Raw genomic sequence first — 16922 nt, forward strand, 5'->3', positions numbered from 1 at the left:
GTTGGTGTAGCAGAAAGGACTGTTATGATGATTTATCTAGCTGATGATTAAAAACCTCTTCCTTCAGGAAGTGTTGGAATTGGCCTTCTCGATATTGTATGATCCTGATGAGACACTGAACTTCATTGCACCTAATAAGTATGAGGTAAGAAATGGGGCTGTCAAATTGCAAAGAGGAGACAGGGAAAAACCAGTTCCCCCCAAGCTTTGGACAAGATGCACCAGTCTCACTGTTAAAAAATGTTGCCTAATGCTCAACCTAAATCTCCCTTGTTTGTAATATCATCCTGTTAGGGCAAGTTCTAGCCCCTTGTACCACCCTGAATGACTTCCCTTAGTCCTTGGTAGAGGCGCCGTCTTTCTAAGTCGCCGGGGGGTGCTCGACCCCTGCTCTGGAGCACCCACGGAGTCGGCGTCTATGGTCCTTGGCATTGGCCATCAACAGGCTGTTCCTCACATGCTCTGAGACATGATGCCTAAAATTGCATTGTCTTTTCTGCTGCCATGTCACATTGCAAACTCATGTCCAATTGTCTGCTCGCTCTCGTGTTGGGGGTCTCAGTCATTCTTGCTTCCCTAGCTTCTCCCTCCCATTAGGAGTCTCTGGTTGAATTACTTTCCCCCAGATTAATGTACTGCATTTTCTGAATTTCTCATTTTATTTCCTGCTAGTGTCACCAATTTCAGGGGGCGTCCAGAGGGATGTTCCTACCCGTGGTTTGTGCTGGTGTATTTTGGGATGGGGGGCTCCACAGGGGCATTCCCCATGGTTTATGCCTAGGGAATGTCTACTTGTCTACTTGTTCTCCACAGTACTGTATCTGGATCGATGGACTCAATGCCCTCCTGGGGAAGGACATGTCCAGTGAGCTAACCAAGAGTGACCTGGACACGCTGCTGAGCATGGAAATGAAGCTGAGACTCCTGGACCTGGAGAATATCCAGATCCCTGAGGCCCCACCACCCATCCCCAAGGAGCCCAGCAGCTACGACTTTGTCTATCACTACGGTTGACACAGGCAGAACTGGACAGGGACAGGGGAGGAAGGGACAGCTACTGCTGAAAAGAGACTCAGAACCCTGGAGATTGTTCTGAGATTGACATCATGTCCTTTGTTTGTACAGGACCAGTTCTGAACATGGCAACCATTGATCACTAATCTCTCTATGCCCCAGCCATTCCAGTAGGCCTGCAGCTTCTTGTTTACCCACCTCGTTATGGGGTGAGAGTCATGATGCTGGGGTGCCATATGGGGGAGGCACCCCATTCTCTCAACAGCAACACTGCATGGCACTGGGTGAGGAATATGCCTAGCAAGAGGAGGAGCTTCTGCCCTGGCCACAGGGTTGGCATCCACCCTTGTATCCCAGAACTGTTGAGTCTCCGTTCAATCCCACCTCCTACCAGAAAACACAATAAAACCATTGAGTGACTGACAGCTGCTGCAGCAGAAAATGGTGCAAAGAGGGAGTCCCTTGGTCGCTACAGGAGTGACACTGGTGCCTGAGGGATGAGAGCAGAAGCCAATGAACAGTTGGGGGTCAGCATCCCCCAGTAACTCATTATTGTATGATTTTATATGAATTACCATAATATAAATAATAATCCTTACCATATCTATAGTATTTAACCCTTTGAAGCGCTTCATAAGCATTAATGTTAATCCTACAACCCTTTTTTTTATGAGGTGGGAAAACTCAACCACAGACATTGAGTGATTTGTCCAAGGCTACAGAGGAAGGGTCATTGCCTGAGATGGGTTTAAGCTGGGTCACAGCATCTAGCTTTTATGCTTTGTCCTCTGTAGCTATTTCCTCCCACAAGCATTGAGTATCTCCTTGTCCATCTGTCCATCCATCCATGCGATACCAAGATCCAGCATCAAGACACTGATGCTGCTTCTATATTTCAAGGGCATCAGACATTCTTTGCTTCTTCACCAGATCACATACTCCAAGCCTCTGCACAGGGAGAGTTAAGGAGGAATTTCCAGCAGGAGTGAGTGCTCTTCCAGGGAGTCATGGAGCAGTGAGAATCATATGTGAACTAATGTGCTCCAAGTAGCGTTGTTCTCCTTCCCTCACACTCCTGGAGGCTGGGAAGACCGTGAATGTAGCAGCCACTTAGCAGGTGAAACAAACTTTCAAGCCAGCTACTTTCCCCAATTACATCCATCATGCATAGGCACCCACAGAAAAAAATTGGTGGTTGCTCAGCACCCACCGGCAGCTCCCCGTGGCCCCGCCCTGCCCCCCTGCTCCAGCTTACCTCTGCCTCCTCCACGAGCGTGCGGCTAAGTCCTGCCCCCCCCCCCCCCCCCAGTGCTTGTGCCGCAAAACAGCTGATTCGCGGGGCAGGGAGGGAGGAGGGGGAACGCGGCGCGCTGGGGGAAGAGGAAGGGCTGGGGTGGGGATTTGGGGAAGGGATCCAATAGGGGCAGGGAGGGGGCAGAGTTAGGGCGGGGACTTTGGGGATGGGATGGGGGTGGAGTCGGGGCCGGGGAGGGGGGACGCGGGCACCCACCGGGGCCGGAGAAAGTTGGCACTTATGCCATCATATTGTTCTTCGTGGGCTTGCACATGGCCATTCCACTGTAGGCTTGAGTGTGCCTCGTGCACAGTTGAACTTTTTCCCTCAGCAGAAACCATTGGGCAGCTTGAGTGCCCTGTCACTACATGCCACTGCGTGCTTCTATAACAGGGTGGAGCCACCCTGTCCAACATCAGTTCCTTCTTACCGCCAGTGATGGCTGTCGGAGTGGTGTCAGATTTGTTGTCATAAGTGCTTCCCTCATTCCTTTGTATACCTACTTCCTGTTATTGTTAGGAATTAGTTAAGTTTACATTTGTTTTAGCTAGTTTTAGTGATAGATTTTAGTCTTAGGTCTTTTGGGACCAATTTTTCATCCTTTGGTATCAGAATCAGTACTGGACCGATGCCATACTCCCCAGGTTTTAAGTCTATGCCAGTCAGTGACCCACACCCAGCCAGTGTGAAATGTTTTGGAGAAGCCTACAAAGGTGACAAATGTCACATCTGCAAGCCATTTAAGCCCTGATCAAAGAAAGATTGAGCAGCAAGGCTCAAATGTTTACTCATGGAGGCAGAACTTCTCCCTTCCCCTCATTGGACTTGTCTCACGCAGAGAGCGCCCCAAATGCATCAGCTTCAGTACAAAGCGCACTGCAGATGTCTACTGCTCCTCGGCCCCATTTGCCAGTACTGAAGAAAAAACGTTGACCCTCCTTTTGTTTCCCACCTTTTCTTTACAAATTGCTTATCCCACTTCCTAAGTGCTTGGGCCCAAGTAATATCAGATCAGTGGGTTTTAAGCATGGTGTTGCTGAGATATGCCCTCCAGTTTATTTTTAGCCTTCCTTCCCACCCCCCTTCCCTCTTCAGGGACCATGCTCATGAGATCAGTGTTGAGCAGGAGGTCTAGTCGCTATTTCAGGCAGTGGCCACAGAGGTAGTCCCATTGGGCCTCAGGGGAAAGGCTTCTATTCTTCTACTTCCTTATCCCCAAAGCAAAAGGGGGGTCTCAGGCTTATTTTAGATTTGAGACAGTTGAACAAATACCTGAAGAAAATAAAATTCCACATGGTTATTCTTGTTTCGATTAGTTTTCTTTTGTGCATTCTGCACTTGGTGTCTGTGCGCCCAGCGCATGACCATCAAACTTTTTCACTCAGTGGTACCCGTTGAGTAGCCTCAGTTTCCCCCTGCTGCTGTGCACCAGTACAAGCAGGTATAAAGGGCAGAGCAGCCCCTACTCATGCTCAGTTCCTTCTTACTGACCATGACAGTCATTGGAACTCTGTTCTATACTGGAACAGTTCTTCTCTCAATCTTTGTGAACATAGTGTATACATATAGTTAGCCTAATTCCTAAGACGAAGGATAGGGAGGCTAGCCTGACCCAGTCTGACTCGGTGCCAAGTGCTGCAGCTTCAATGAAAAGCGCACTCCTGTAAAGCTAAGATAGATGCTTCAGCCCATGGCTGAGGCTCAGGCTTCAGACAAGGCTCACAAGTGAAAAACAGGCTTAAGTATCATACTGAAATGTAAGTACAATATTTATATTCCAGTCGATTTATTTTATAATTGAATGGTAAAAATGAGAAAGTAAGCCTCTTTCAGTAATACTGTACTGTGACATTTTTGTATTTTTATGTCTGATTTTGTAAGCGAGTAGGTTTTAATTGAGATGAAACTTGGGGTATGCAAGATAAATCAGACTCCTGAAAGGGGTACAGTAGTCTGGAAAGGTTGAGAAGCACAGTACAAGAGCACAGGCAACTTCAGTAGCTTTGTTGTACAAGTCCTGATTGTAGACATTTGTAAAGCAGCAACTTTGTCATGAGTCCACACTTTTGCTTCTCATTATGCCATTTCCTATCAGTCCAGGGATGATGCCAATTTCAGACAGGTTGTCTGACAATCACTGATCAAGTAGATGCTGAGCCCACCTCCATGTTTGTGAGTCACCTACGGGGGCATGGACATGTGGAAGCAGTCAAAGAAGGAAAAAAAAGTTACCTGTTTTTCTGTAACTGTTGTTCTTCGAGATGTTGCACATGTCCATTCCACAACCTGCTCTCCTTTCCCTCTCTAGCAGAGTCTATTCAGTACAAAGGAACTGGGGGGGGGGGGGTGTACCAGGGGCAGCTCTGCCCTCTTATACCAGCAGGTAGTGGCGTGTGGTGACAGAGGACGTTCAGACTGCCCTGGATGTGCACAAGGCCCGCACATACCTACAGGGGAATGGGCCTGTGCAACACCGCTCGAAGAGCAGTCGCAGAAAGGTAGGTAACCATTTTTTCTAATTAAGAACTTTACTAGCCAGAAACACAAAGTTCCATGGAAGACAGACCTGAAAAGGAGCCATCAGCTCCGTCTGTCCAACCCAGCAGTCAACGCATTGCCCATTCCCCTCAACCTTGTAAAACATCCCGCTTTTGCACTAACTGCTCTGCAATAGCTGCAGTGTCAGCACAGGGGCTAGAGACGGGTTCTCCTGGTGTGCTCTGCTGGACAGGAAGGACAATATTGCTAGTTTTTCCTGTTAAAGTCAAACTTTTATCTACAGCCCACCCGGGGGGGGGGGGGAGTGGTACAGTACCGCTTGCTGAGGAGAAGGGGGGGGGCTATATGGTACTGCTTGCTGAGGGGAAAGGAGAGGGGGGCTATATGGAACTGCTCGAGGGGGGGATAGGCGAGCTGTACAGTAGGGGAAAAGGGAGGGGGGGTTATAAAGTACCGCTCACTGAGGGGAAAAGGGAGGGGGTGTGATGGGTTGCCCCCCCACACTCTGGGGTGCCACCTGATATACTGGGGTACCACTGAGCCTGCCTGTTCCACCAGTCTGGGCTCCCTTACACTGCCCTGCTGAGCCAGGCCATCAAGCCCCCTCCAGCACATACACAGGTAGTGACACACCCAGCTACAGAAAGACAGACACTGAGATCAGCTCTGCATGGGAAGACTCAGCTAGGGAACTGCCCAGCACTTAAGTGCACACCTCCTCTGGAGTGTAAACCCAAAATTGTATGGTCTTGCGGTGCACAGGGAACTGTACAGCGTAAGCTAATTAAAATTCACCTCCTCCCTCAAGGTCGAGGAAGATATGCACAGCTTTTTACCCCCCAGTTATGAATTCCCCAAACTGGTTTTAGAGAAAACAAAAACAAGTTTAACAACTACACAAGATAGATTTTAAGTGATTATAAGCGTTAGCAAACAGATCAAAACATTACTGAGCAAATAAAACAAACACACAAATTAAGCTTAATACACTAAAGAAGCTGGTTACAAATGGTAATTTCTCACCCTAAATGTTGCTTTATGGCAGATTGCAGAGGTTCTTGAAGACAAGCTGCTCTTGCTTGCAGCTTAAAACTCTAGGTAGTTCTTTCACAGGCCAGACACCTTTTCCAGTCTGGGCTCAGTCCTTCCCACCTTTGGCCTTGTTTCTTAGATGCTTTTGGCAGTCATCCTGGGCAGAGATTCAGTGAAGAATGAACACTAGAAATCATAGAAGATTAGGGTTGGAAGAGACCTCAGGTGGTCATCTAGTCCAACCCCCTACTCAAAGCACTGATTAATGTTGATTAACTCACTGCCCTGCCTGAAATAGGATTTACATATGGTGGGAATCCTTTGTTTCCCAGTTTGATCCCCACCCCCCCATTAATGGAAAAATACCAACAGTCCAAGATGGAGTCCAGGACCAGGTGACATGATCGCATGACCCTGCAGTGTCAAAGCAGCCATGAGTGAAAGGCCATTTGAAGCATCCCAAGAAGCTTCCCAGGAAGGTGGGAGATGAGCATCTTCAAAGTGCTATTGTTCTCCCTAATGGCCAATCTAGACTGATTGCATTCTGTCTGGTGGGCAGTCCAACCCAGTCTGGACCCAGCAACGAACACATTGCCCATTGTGTCCGGTGCAAACACTTTTGTAATTATGTAGTCAATATTCCTAACTTCAGATACAGAAATGATACATGCATACAAATTAGATAATCATATTCAGTAAATCATAACCTTTCCAATGATACCTAACAAGACCCATCTGGCATAAAACACATCTTAGTTATGCCATATTCATATTACAATACTTGTATGAAGATTATGGGGCATAGTGTCACAGGTGGGCTATATGGAACTGCCCAAGTGGGGGGCGGGCTATACGGTACCGCTCACTGAGGGAAAAGGGGAGGGGGATTGTACAGTACTGTTCGCTGAGGGGAAATGGGAGGAGGAGTATATAGTACTGCTTGCTAAGGGTAAAGGGGAGGGGGATGGTATGGTATTGCCCGTTGAGGGGGAAGGGAGGTGGGGGGGGGCGGGGTGTACAGTAGCGCTCGCTGAGGGGAAATGAAAGGGGGACTGTACAGTACCACCTACTAAGGGGGAAGGAAGGAGCTGTACCTACTGCCCGCTGGGGAGAGGGAAGGGGTGGTAGGCTGTACGGTACTGCCCGATGAGGGGGAGGGTTATATTGTACCATCTGCTGAGCAGAAAAGCGGGGCTTTACGGTACCACTCGCTGAGTGGCAAGGAGAGGGGAGCTGTACGGTAATGCCTGCTAAGGGGAACCGGGAGGGGGCCTGTACAGTACGGCTCACTGAGAGGGAGGCCTGTATGCTGCCTCCCAGTGACCGAAGGGGGCGGGGGCTGTACAGTACCACTTGCTGGTGGGAAAGTGGGAGGCTATACCTACCGCTCGCTGGACAGGGAGAAAGGAAGGCAAGCTGTAGGGTACTGCCCACTGGGGAGGGGTAAGGAAACGTGGGCTATACTGTATTGCCCAATGAGGGGAGGGTTATATTGTACAGCCTGCTTAGCGGAAAAGCAGGGCTGTACAGTCCCGCTCGCTGGGGGTCGGGGGGGCTGTACAGTACCTACCGCCTGCAGAGGGGAAAGGAAAGAGGGACTCTATGGTACCACCTGCTGGGGAGGCGGAAGGTGAGAGGGGCTGTAGGGTACCACCCAATGAAAGGAAATGAGAGGGGGACTGTATGGTACCACATGCTAAGGGGGAAGGGTGGAGTTGTACCTACTGCCCGCTGGGGAGGTGGGTTGTACACCAGTGCTGCTGGATGAGGGGAGTGGGGGCTGTACAGTGCCGCTGCTGGGGGGGGGGGGTCTGTGTATGGTCCCGATCCCTGAGGGGAAAGGGGGGGTTGTACGGTACTGCTCGCTGAGAGGGAAAAGGAGGCAGACTGTATGGTACCACCCGCTGAGAGGGAGGCTGTACAATACTGCCTGCTGGGGGCATGTGTATGGTACCGCCAGCTAAGGGGAAGGGGGGGGCTGTATGCCGCTTGCTGAGGGAGAGAGGGAGGCAGGCTGTACGGTACAGCCCTCTGAGAGGGATGGGGGACTATACCGTACAGCCCGCGGAGGGGGACGGGGGGGGGGGAGGAGAAGGGAGCTGTAGGGCACCACGGGCGGAGAGCGAAGTGGGTGTGTGCAGAGCACCGCCCGCGGAGGGGGAGGGGCCGGGGGCCTCTATGGCACCGCCTGGTGGGGTCCCCCCCCCCTCACACCAATGGCCCTGCGGACGCCGAGGCTGGTTCCGTGATGCTCCGCGCGGGGACACGTCAGGAGGCGGAAGGGGAAGGGACTGAGCGGCGCCGGCTCAGCTGCCCCGCGCCGGGGCGGGCCGCGTGGGTGAAGGGGAGGAGGGGCCGTAGGGGTGGGGATGGAGTCACAGCTGCCCCGCGCTGACTGGCCTTTGCTCCCCAGGATGAAGCCTGGACCCCCCGTCTCTGTCCCCGTTTGGGCTGTCCAGGGTGGCGCCCCTCACCGCTGTCTCTGAGGTGTGCTGGGCCACGGGCTATCTTTGTTCTTGGCGGCAGCCCTGCAGCGGTCCCGCTCGGGTGCGTGGCAGCCCCAAGAGGCCTGTGCCCGAGCCCCGAGCTGTGCCATGGGCAGGCGGCCGCCAGGCATCCCCTTGCTGGGGAAGGCAGCGCTGACGCTGGGGCTGGTGCTGCTCTATTACTGCTTCTCTATCGGCATCACCTTCTACAACAAGTGGCTGATGAAGGTAACTCAGGGCTGGGCAGCGCCCTCCCCTTGCCCCACCGCACTGTCCAGGGAGATGGGAAGGGTGCCCAGCCGCCAAGGTGGGGGCGCTGCTGGGGCACAGTTGATTAGGGTGGGGGTACTAGAAGCTTGCTGGTGATGGGTCAGGTGTATGAGGAGCAAGGGATGGCATGTGAGGGCAAATGCAGAGTGGGTGGCAAAAGGTGCTGGGTGACTTGGTGGGAGGTGATAGGGTAGCTGTCAGTGCCTTGTGTATCTTGTGACAGGATCTGTGTGTCTGTGTCTGGCTCCCTGCAGAGTTTCCATTTCCCTCTTTTCATGACCCTGCTGCACCTCCTGGTTATTTTCCTGCTCTCTGCTCTGACCAGGGCCCTGATGCATTGCTGCACCAAGAGGTCCCGTGTGGTGCTGACCTGGGATGACTATCTCAGAAGGGTGGCTCCAACAGGTATGTACAGCCATGGAATGGAGGGCATTGCCCACAGATTAGGGAGAGAAGAGAGCCTTCTACTTTTCTTTCCAACACAAAAATCATTGTTAACTTACAGATAAAATTGGTGAAGTAACTAAAATAACAAATGGTATTTTACAAGTGACCCTCAGCTTTTGGCATGGTACCTGGGTTCTGTGGCAGAAGAGTGTGGCTATCCATTCTGGAATGGCTTCATTTAAATTAAATTTTAAAATGTAGGTTTTTATGCTTTAACTGTGTAGATGATGACTAGTACAAACCATATGGTATCCTTTATGTTAATCTTGACGATAAATATGCTTTCGGTTTTTGACATTACAGACTTTTGTATTGAAAAGCTGAGTCACAAAAACTGCCAGGGAATCCTGTTGGGTGTGGCAGGTTGGTAGGAGACATTTAGGGCTGTTGGCACCTGGTAAAATGTGAGAAGCAGCTTGGGATGTGGGATAAGCACCTTCACTGAATGGCTTCTGCTATAATGACCAGGAGTTAAATAGTTCATGCAGCTGATGTTTAATTCATCACATTTAGGTTTTGGAGATAATATCTGTTGTGATTAACGTGCCAGTTCACACCTATTAGAATAATTGTTTCTGGCTATCTGCAGTCAGTTTACAGTCAGGCCATGTTTTCAAGACTTTCCTCATAGCTGTGAGGGCTATATTGAATTATTTCATGAAAATTGAAATGCTGGAGCATGATTCAGTAGGAAGGAATAGATTCTGTGGCTGCAGAATGGACAGGACCCTGAATATATCCTTTAAACATGTATCTACAGCATTAACATTGTCGGGGACTCGAACCCGGACGGCACGGTTCGTTGTCTGACCGCAAAGAGACAGGCAACACCAGCAAGGTCCAAACACAAGCTTTTATTGAAGAGTGCACACAACAATAGAGAGCGGCCCGTCTCCAAAGAGAACCAGCCACGATTACAATAACTAGTGAGATTATATAGACAGTTCCGTTGCGTCATAGTTAAAACAACCCAATCCCCCCTCTTTTACTAGTTAAAAGCTTCTAATATTCATGCATATCTATCCTTTTGGCAGTACAAACAGTTCATGATGCCTCAGTAGCTTCTTATCAGTTTTGTCGTCATGCACCAGAGACTGGGAGAAAAGAGGGAGTTGAGTACAGATTAAAAAAAAAACAGGGAGTGAAGACTGCAAGTCTCCATCTGTCCAACAAACTGTTCCTAGCTCTTCTGGTACAAGAATGCGGCCCCCACCTTTTATCTTGTTCTTTGCAGCTTAAGCAAGCATGCCCTCAGGTTTCACAGAGACAGGAATGGCCCAGCAACTACTGTTAGCCTAACTTTGGCTAAGCTGGCCAAACAATGTTCTATACTCCATATTTTTGGGCCTAACAACATTAAAAAGACTTGAAGTGACCAGTTAAGACAATTTACAGCAGTATTCTGCAATGCTGACAGTTTGTGTATCATTAACCATGATACAGAGATGTGGAAATTCACTTAATTAGCCTTATCTTTCATTTTCGCTTCACTCTTGCCATCTGTAACAGAGACAATTAGCGTACATAGTCCAAGTTATACCTATGTTTGTACTGAAGGACTTGCATGTTAATATACAAACCCTAGTCATAAACTATTTGTGGAAATTATTTTTCTTGGTCACTCTTAGTCCTTTAATTTGAGATGAGTGAAGTATTTACCTAGTTATTTCAACAAGTTTTAGTCAAGGTTTTTTTGGGTGGGATTTTTTTTTTAAATTATTTTTGGTGCCATCGTGATGCACAAATTCGTAATACTCAGGCTCAGCTGCTGCAATTTTCCATATACAGAAGTAAAGGTATATGCCCTGATAAATGTCCAGCTAGTTCAGAACACAGCACCTTTCCTACTCAGCTGCACAGGTTTCTGGCAACACAGCTTTGATCTCTTCTGCACTGGCTCTCCTCTGAACAGAGTCTGGTCTACAAACACTGCCATGACTTACAGAACCTGCAGGAAACTTGCTCTGGTTCCTTGAGAGACCGTCTCCCTCCTTATGTGACCATATCCTCCCTCTTTCCTGTGTTCCACAGAAGCAATAAAACTGTTGGCCTCAGAGGGAGGTTCGTGGATGGGCACACAGGACCTTCACAGGAGTCATACCTAGATGAGAGACTATCCTGCCAAATGAAATCTGACTGAGCACTACGTTGGTGCATTCAGAGCTAAATGCAGAATCCTCCCTTCACTCCAGCTTCCATGTTGTAGCCCCTCACTCTCACCCTGCTAAATTCTGAAAAGGTTTTAAAAATTGCAGACCCCCAATGTTCCTAAACACAGGGAATGGAGAGATCATTGTTAGAACTCTTACTCATGGGAAGCACTCAGATGTTAAAGTGATGGGCACTAATCGAAGAATAGGCTTGAGAGAAAAATACAAGGACCCATGAATATTTTCATCAGGTTGACCTAGGAGACTCTGTCCAGGCACAGAGTTGTCTGGGGCAGCAGGGCATGCTTGGCAGCACATTCTGATTTGGTAAAAGGACATTAATGCCGGGGGGTTCTTGTTTCTTTAGCATTGTCGACTGCCTTGGACATTGGGTTGAGCAATTGGAGCTTCTTGTACATCACAGTCTCCCTGTAAGTAGCATCCCCATATCTACCCTGGGAGACCTGAGTAGTGGGTTTGGTGAGTGCTCTGGCAGAGCCAGGCAGCGGGTCCAGGCCTGAGCACCAGGCCTTATAGGGGCGGTCTTCAGGTTCCAGACCTATGGAAATGGATATTGGTTTGGGGCTGGGTGGTCTGGCTTCCCAAGGTGTTGTGTTGGTAAGTGCCACATGATGCTGGAGAATGATTGATTGTGTTTTGACCTTTACAGCTACACAATGACAAAATCCTCTGCTATCCTCTTCATCCTGCTCTTCTCCCTGATCTTCAAACTGGAGGAGCTGGTAAGGGCTCTAGTGTTGTGAGCCCCTTGGGGAGGCAGCTGGTCAGGGCCCAAGGTGTGGGGATGGGTGTAGGTGAGGGCCTGGATCCTGAGATGGGAAAGGGAGGAAGGGACCATGAGGGGAAGCAGCTGCCTGATTAATGGGTCTGGAAGAGAACAGCAACTTGTCCTTATGCAGCCTTGGAAGCCTCCATGGTGATGCTGTGTTTGTTCTCACTCAGAGGATGGCGCTGGTGCTGGTGGTTCTGCTCATTGCCGGGGGGCTCTTCATGTTCACGTACGAGTCCACACAGTTCAACATGGAGGGGTTTGCGCTGGTGCTGGGTGCCTCCTTCCTTGGGGGCATTCGCTGGACTCTCACCCAGATGCTCATGCAGAAGGCCGAGCTGGGTACGTTGGGAGGCAGGGCGTGGAGGGGCAGTAGCATCCCTAGAGCAAGGGGAGGGAATGGGGAGGTGGTGGCCCCTGAGGCAGGGGAGGAAATGGGGACGTGGGGCGGGAGGCAGAAGCTGTCATTGGCACATGGGATAGGGTGTTTGCCCTAGGAACAGAACTAGTAAAGGCTTCTTTATGGCCTGCCTCTTCACCCAAATTTTGCTGACAGGTCTGCCCCAACTCTCTTCATACAGGGCTTCAGAATCCCATTGACACCATGTTCCACCTGCAGCCTCTTATGTTCCTGGGGCTCTTCCCTCTCTTTGCTGTGTTTGAGGGTGAGTTGGCTGGTGACAGGAGGGACTCTTTTTGGGGGCTGCTGGGGATCACTAGGCAGTTTGCTGCAATGGAGATGAACTGTATAGACAAGGGAACAACTTCCTGAATTTGCAAAGTAGGTAGGTGTTACAGTTTCAGGTTTAGCTGCATTACTGATCCCCTTCCTGGCCTTCCTTGAGGGCACCCACTTTAGGTTTAGGGCTTCTCAGGTGGAGACCCATGCTGCTCTCCCAACAGACCGAGGGTTTGGGCTTGCAGTTCCTCTGCATCTCACTACGCCAGTTACCAGCCAGTCTTCACAAAACAAAATACATTTTATTCTTAGGGCAAAAGTATTACAGAAAAAACAAAAAAACAATAAACCTAAACCTACATGCATTCTAAAAGCTTACCGGAGATCACCCCCCAGCTCCAGCATACGCCTGTCAAAGGTGTCAGTCTTTCACACCTCTCGGCTGGGTTTGCTTTCCTGGTTGCCAGTTCATGTCAGGTTTCATATCAAGAACCAGAACCTCCTAGGGGACAGTTCAGCGCTTTCTTTGTATGGTTTGGGCCTTCAATCTCTGGCCTCCTGTAACAAATCATCACAGCTCAATGGTCCTTTCCTCAGGGGGAAGCTTCCAAACACTGTGGGGGATTTGCATTAGTCACCCCTTAGTGGTTCCAGCTTCTTCAGGAAACCCATCCACGGTAAGCCAGGAACACACAAATACAGTTACTCTTCACTTAACGTTGTAGTTATGTTCCTGAAAAATGCGACTTTAAGTGAAACGATGCTAAGCAAATCCAGTTTCCCCATAAGAATTAATGTAAATGAGGGGTTAGGTTCCAGGGAATTTTTTTTCACCAGACAAAAGACTATATATATATATATATATATATATATATATATATATATATATATATATATATATATATATATATATATATACACACACACACACACAATATAAGTTTTACACAAACAATTTAATACTGGTACACAGTGATGATGATTGTGAAGCTTGGTCAGAGGGTGGGATATTTTCCAGGGAATGCCTTACTGCTAAATGAACTTGCAATTGACTGAGCCCTCAAGGGTTAACTCTCACAACACTCTAGGAGGCAGCAGGAAAGGAGGGAGGGAAGACAGAGACACACACCCTGTGTGTGAAAGAAAAAATGCACATTTCCCCTTTAAGTAGCTGCCCCAGGCTTAAGTACACTGCCTTGTTAATTAAATCAGCTTGCTGAGACCGCAGCTACTGCCTAGATGCTCCCTCCTCGTGTGTCCCCCCTGCTCTATGGAAGATGGGGTAAGCGGGGTGCAGGAGCGGGGGGAGGGGGAGACACCCTGACATTAGCCCTCCTCTTCTCCCCTCTCTGGGAGCAGCTGCAAGGCAGAGGGCAGGAGCAGCACATGGCAGGGGGAGGGACACAGCTGAACTGCAGTCAGCTGCTGCACAGGGAACTTAGGGGAGTGGGGAGCTGATAGGGGAAGCTGATGGGGGTGGGGGGGGTCTGCTGGTCCACCCTGGTTCCAACCACCCACCAGCTAGCTGCAATGGGCTGCTCTTCCTGCAAGCAGTAGACAAAACAGGTGGCTGCCAACGTTAGAAGGGAGCATTTCACAACTTTAAACGAGCATGTTCCCTAATTGATCAGCAACTTAACATCGAAACAACGTTAACTGGGGATGACTTTAAGTGAGGAGTTATTGTATAGATCACCGGGATTGATACAAAGGATTATGAATACTCTGCAGCTCATACTGTCTGGCCCATCTCAATATAATGGCCTTTGGAGATTTTCCAGTTGTAAGCATAATATACAAGAGGGTCCCCAAAGATGCTGCATGTGGTTGCAATGTGTGTCATGGTAGGGACCTGCGGGCCCAGGAACCCAAGGGGCTAAGGCAACCCCTGTGCTGGCGAAGTGTTGAGTACTGGGTCAGCACACCTCCTGGTGTGGGGGGTACAAGCGACAGCACCTCTCCTGGTATGGGGCAGAGAGGTTCAGAGGATAGCACTCACGCCCCTACTGGTCAGTAGGGAAAGTGCTCCATTATTGCCTGTGTCAGTCTCTCCTTCCCTGCTCCCCTTCTCTTGATTTCAGGGTTGCCCCTATCTACGTCGGAGAAGTTGTTCCGTTTCCATGAGGCAGGGCTGTTGCTCAGTGTGGTGGGGAAGCTCTCCTTAGGGGGGTTTCTTGCTTTCGGCCTGGGCTTCTCCGAGTTCCTCTTGGTTTCCAGAACCTCCAGCCTCACTCTCTCCATTGCTGGCATTTTTAAGGTATGGAGCAATGATTCCTGTGTTAGTGCAGGTTTGCCCCGACTGGACCAGCTCAGACAGCTCCAGAGCAGTGTAACCTGTTCAGAGGTCCTAGGAAACAGGTCTCTGACACCTCACCTGCCACCCCCTGCCTCCCTATCCCTGCAGTTCTAGCTGCTTTAACTGAACTGGACTCCTGCAATGCTCCCTGCCCATCCCCCATAGGGATCCTACAGCAGCCTCCATCAGTGAAGGGCAGAGGCCAAAGGCTTTCCTGCCAGAAGGTATCAGTGAGGTCCAGAGCTTGGTGGGGTTCAGGATGTGTGTGAAGAGCAAAAGACTCACAGTTACATTGGAGGGGAAAAACTCTCCTGCTTTAGGGCATGGGGCTAGCCTTCATTAATGGGGTTTGGGTGACTCCCCTGGCACAGGCAGTCCCAGGCTCCCTTCTGTACGGTTTCCTGCCCCTTCCTCTGAGAAAGCCAGTGCTGGTGACACTGCAATTGGAGACTGGACACAATGGCCCATGCTCTGATCTGATAGTCACTGTATTCCTGTGTGTCCTGGCCTTGCAGGTGGGGGCAGGTGCAGCCCCCAGAACGCTGGTGTCCTTTCTCATCTTTCTGGGATCTATTTTTTAAAACCCTTCCACGTGGTCAGTGTTGGCACTCTGAGGAGGGAGCACAGGCAGGGCTGTTTGAGCGTCTCATGCACAGTTCAGCCACTCCTCCTCACTCCTTGGCTTCACCCATATCCTGCCCTGCCATCTGTCATGTTCTCTCTGTTTCAAGGAAATCTGCACCTTGTTGCTGGCCACTCACTTGCTGGGAGACCACCTGAACCTCCTGAACTGGGTGGGCTTTGCTGTCTGCCTATCGGGAATCTCACTGCATGTCACTCTCAAAGCCTTCAGTTCAAAAGGTAATGTTGGTGAAGCCCCTGGTCTCTGCAGGGGCCCTTTCCAGCCTACGGCCCTTTCCCTGCCTGCACTACTGCCTCCATGATGAGCCCAGGCTGGGCCTGAGACCTCTGTAGAGAGGGGAGGGACTAAGGCCTCTGCTGTGTGCATTTCAGTGGGGAAACACCACCGGTTTAGTCACTAAACAGGCTGTCTGTGTCTAGGTGAAAAGGAGTCAAAGCTACACAAAGGGACCAGCTCCAGCCCTGACCTGGAGCTGCTGCTGCGGCGCAGTGAGGCTGAGGAGGAGGAAGAGGAAGTTGTAACCGAGCTACAGCACTAATTTGGCCCTGAGCACAATGCCCCTGCTGCATCTGATCATCAGACACAACTGAGCAGCAAACAGGTCCAAGAATCTTGGACTCCCAGCTCCTCGAGGTTGGGCACATGAGAGGAGATGGAGCTGGTGAGGGGCCCGCTGCTCAGCACCCACAGACCAGATCCATGGAGCCTGTTTGGGTGGAACAGGCAGTGCTATACGCTTCCCCTTAAAAGGGATTGGAAGAGAAACCCCCCAGCTGTAGTGTGGGGGATGGGGCGGGGAAACTAAGATTGTAGAACGAGGGGAGCCCACAGGCTGCAGGTCATGGACATGAGGGTCAAGGCTCACTAGGGACTCTTCCTCCAACTTGTTCTGGTGTTGGCTCCAAAGAGAGAAGGCAGAAGGGCCCCTTTGGGGCTCTTTCCCCACAGCTTTGCCATTCAGAGCCCTTACATTCTCTGAAGTTGATGGTGATATAGAAAATCTGGGACTTGCTCCCATGGGGCAGCCATTGTACCCAGTAACCTGTTCTCTTCACATTGTGTGCTGGGACCGAGGATACTCCCTACTTGCTATTGGGGACCAATCCAGGCAGGATAATCAGGGAAAAAGGTGCACTGCTGGCCACGTGGGGCTCTGCAAAGCATTAAGGGCCAGGGCGTCTAGGCAGCAAATTTCTTTATTGAAAAGAGTTCTGATTTTTCATGGAAATAAATGACTGAACAGCTTCCGCCTCTGCATGCAGCTGAATGTGTGTGCACCTGTTACAGAAAAGCAGAGGTAACACTCCCTCCCTCCATCCAAG

The 16922-nt window shown here is 50.1% G+C and overlaps 2 protein-coding genes across 3 annotated transcripts in view; both read left to right on the top strand.

Moving 5' to 3' along the window:
* Positions 1 to 1607, top strand: part of ELMO2 (engulfment and cell motility 2) — a 33949-nt gene extending 32342 nt beyond the window's left edge. For both annotated transcript variants that reach the window (XM_065414293.1, XM_065414294.1), the window contains 2 exons: positions 68 to 145; positions 814 to 1607. In XM_065414293.1, coding sequence (XP_065270365.1) covers positions 68 to 145; positions 814 to 1014 — 279 coding nt within the window. In that variant the 3' untranslated portion in view covers positions 1015 to 1607. The remainder of the gene's footprint in view (positions 1 to 67; positions 146 to 813) is intronic.
* Positions 1608 to 8087: 6480 nt separating this feature from the next.
* SLC35C2 (solute carrier family 35 member C2) lies at positions 8088 to 16844 on the top strand. Its single transcript, XM_065414435.1, is given in 10 exon segments — positions 8088 to 8375; positions 8377 to 8553; positions 8850 to 9000; positions 11560 to 11623; positions 11863 to 11935; positions 12156 to 12324; positions 12564 to 12647; positions 14743 to 14918; positions 15689 to 15818; positions 16020 to 16844. Coding segments are annotated over 10 exon segments (1431 nt in total). The 3' UTR covers positions 16139 to 16844.
* The last annotated feature ends 78 nt before the right edge of the window (positions 16845 to 16922 follow it).

This window comes from Emys orbicularis, chromosome 12, assembly GCF_028017835.1.
Source record: "Emys orbicularis isolate rEmyOrb1 chromosome 12, rEmyOrb1.hap1, whole genome shotgun sequence".
NCBI lineage: Eukaryota > Metazoa > Chordata > Testudines > Emydidae > Emys > Emys orbicularis.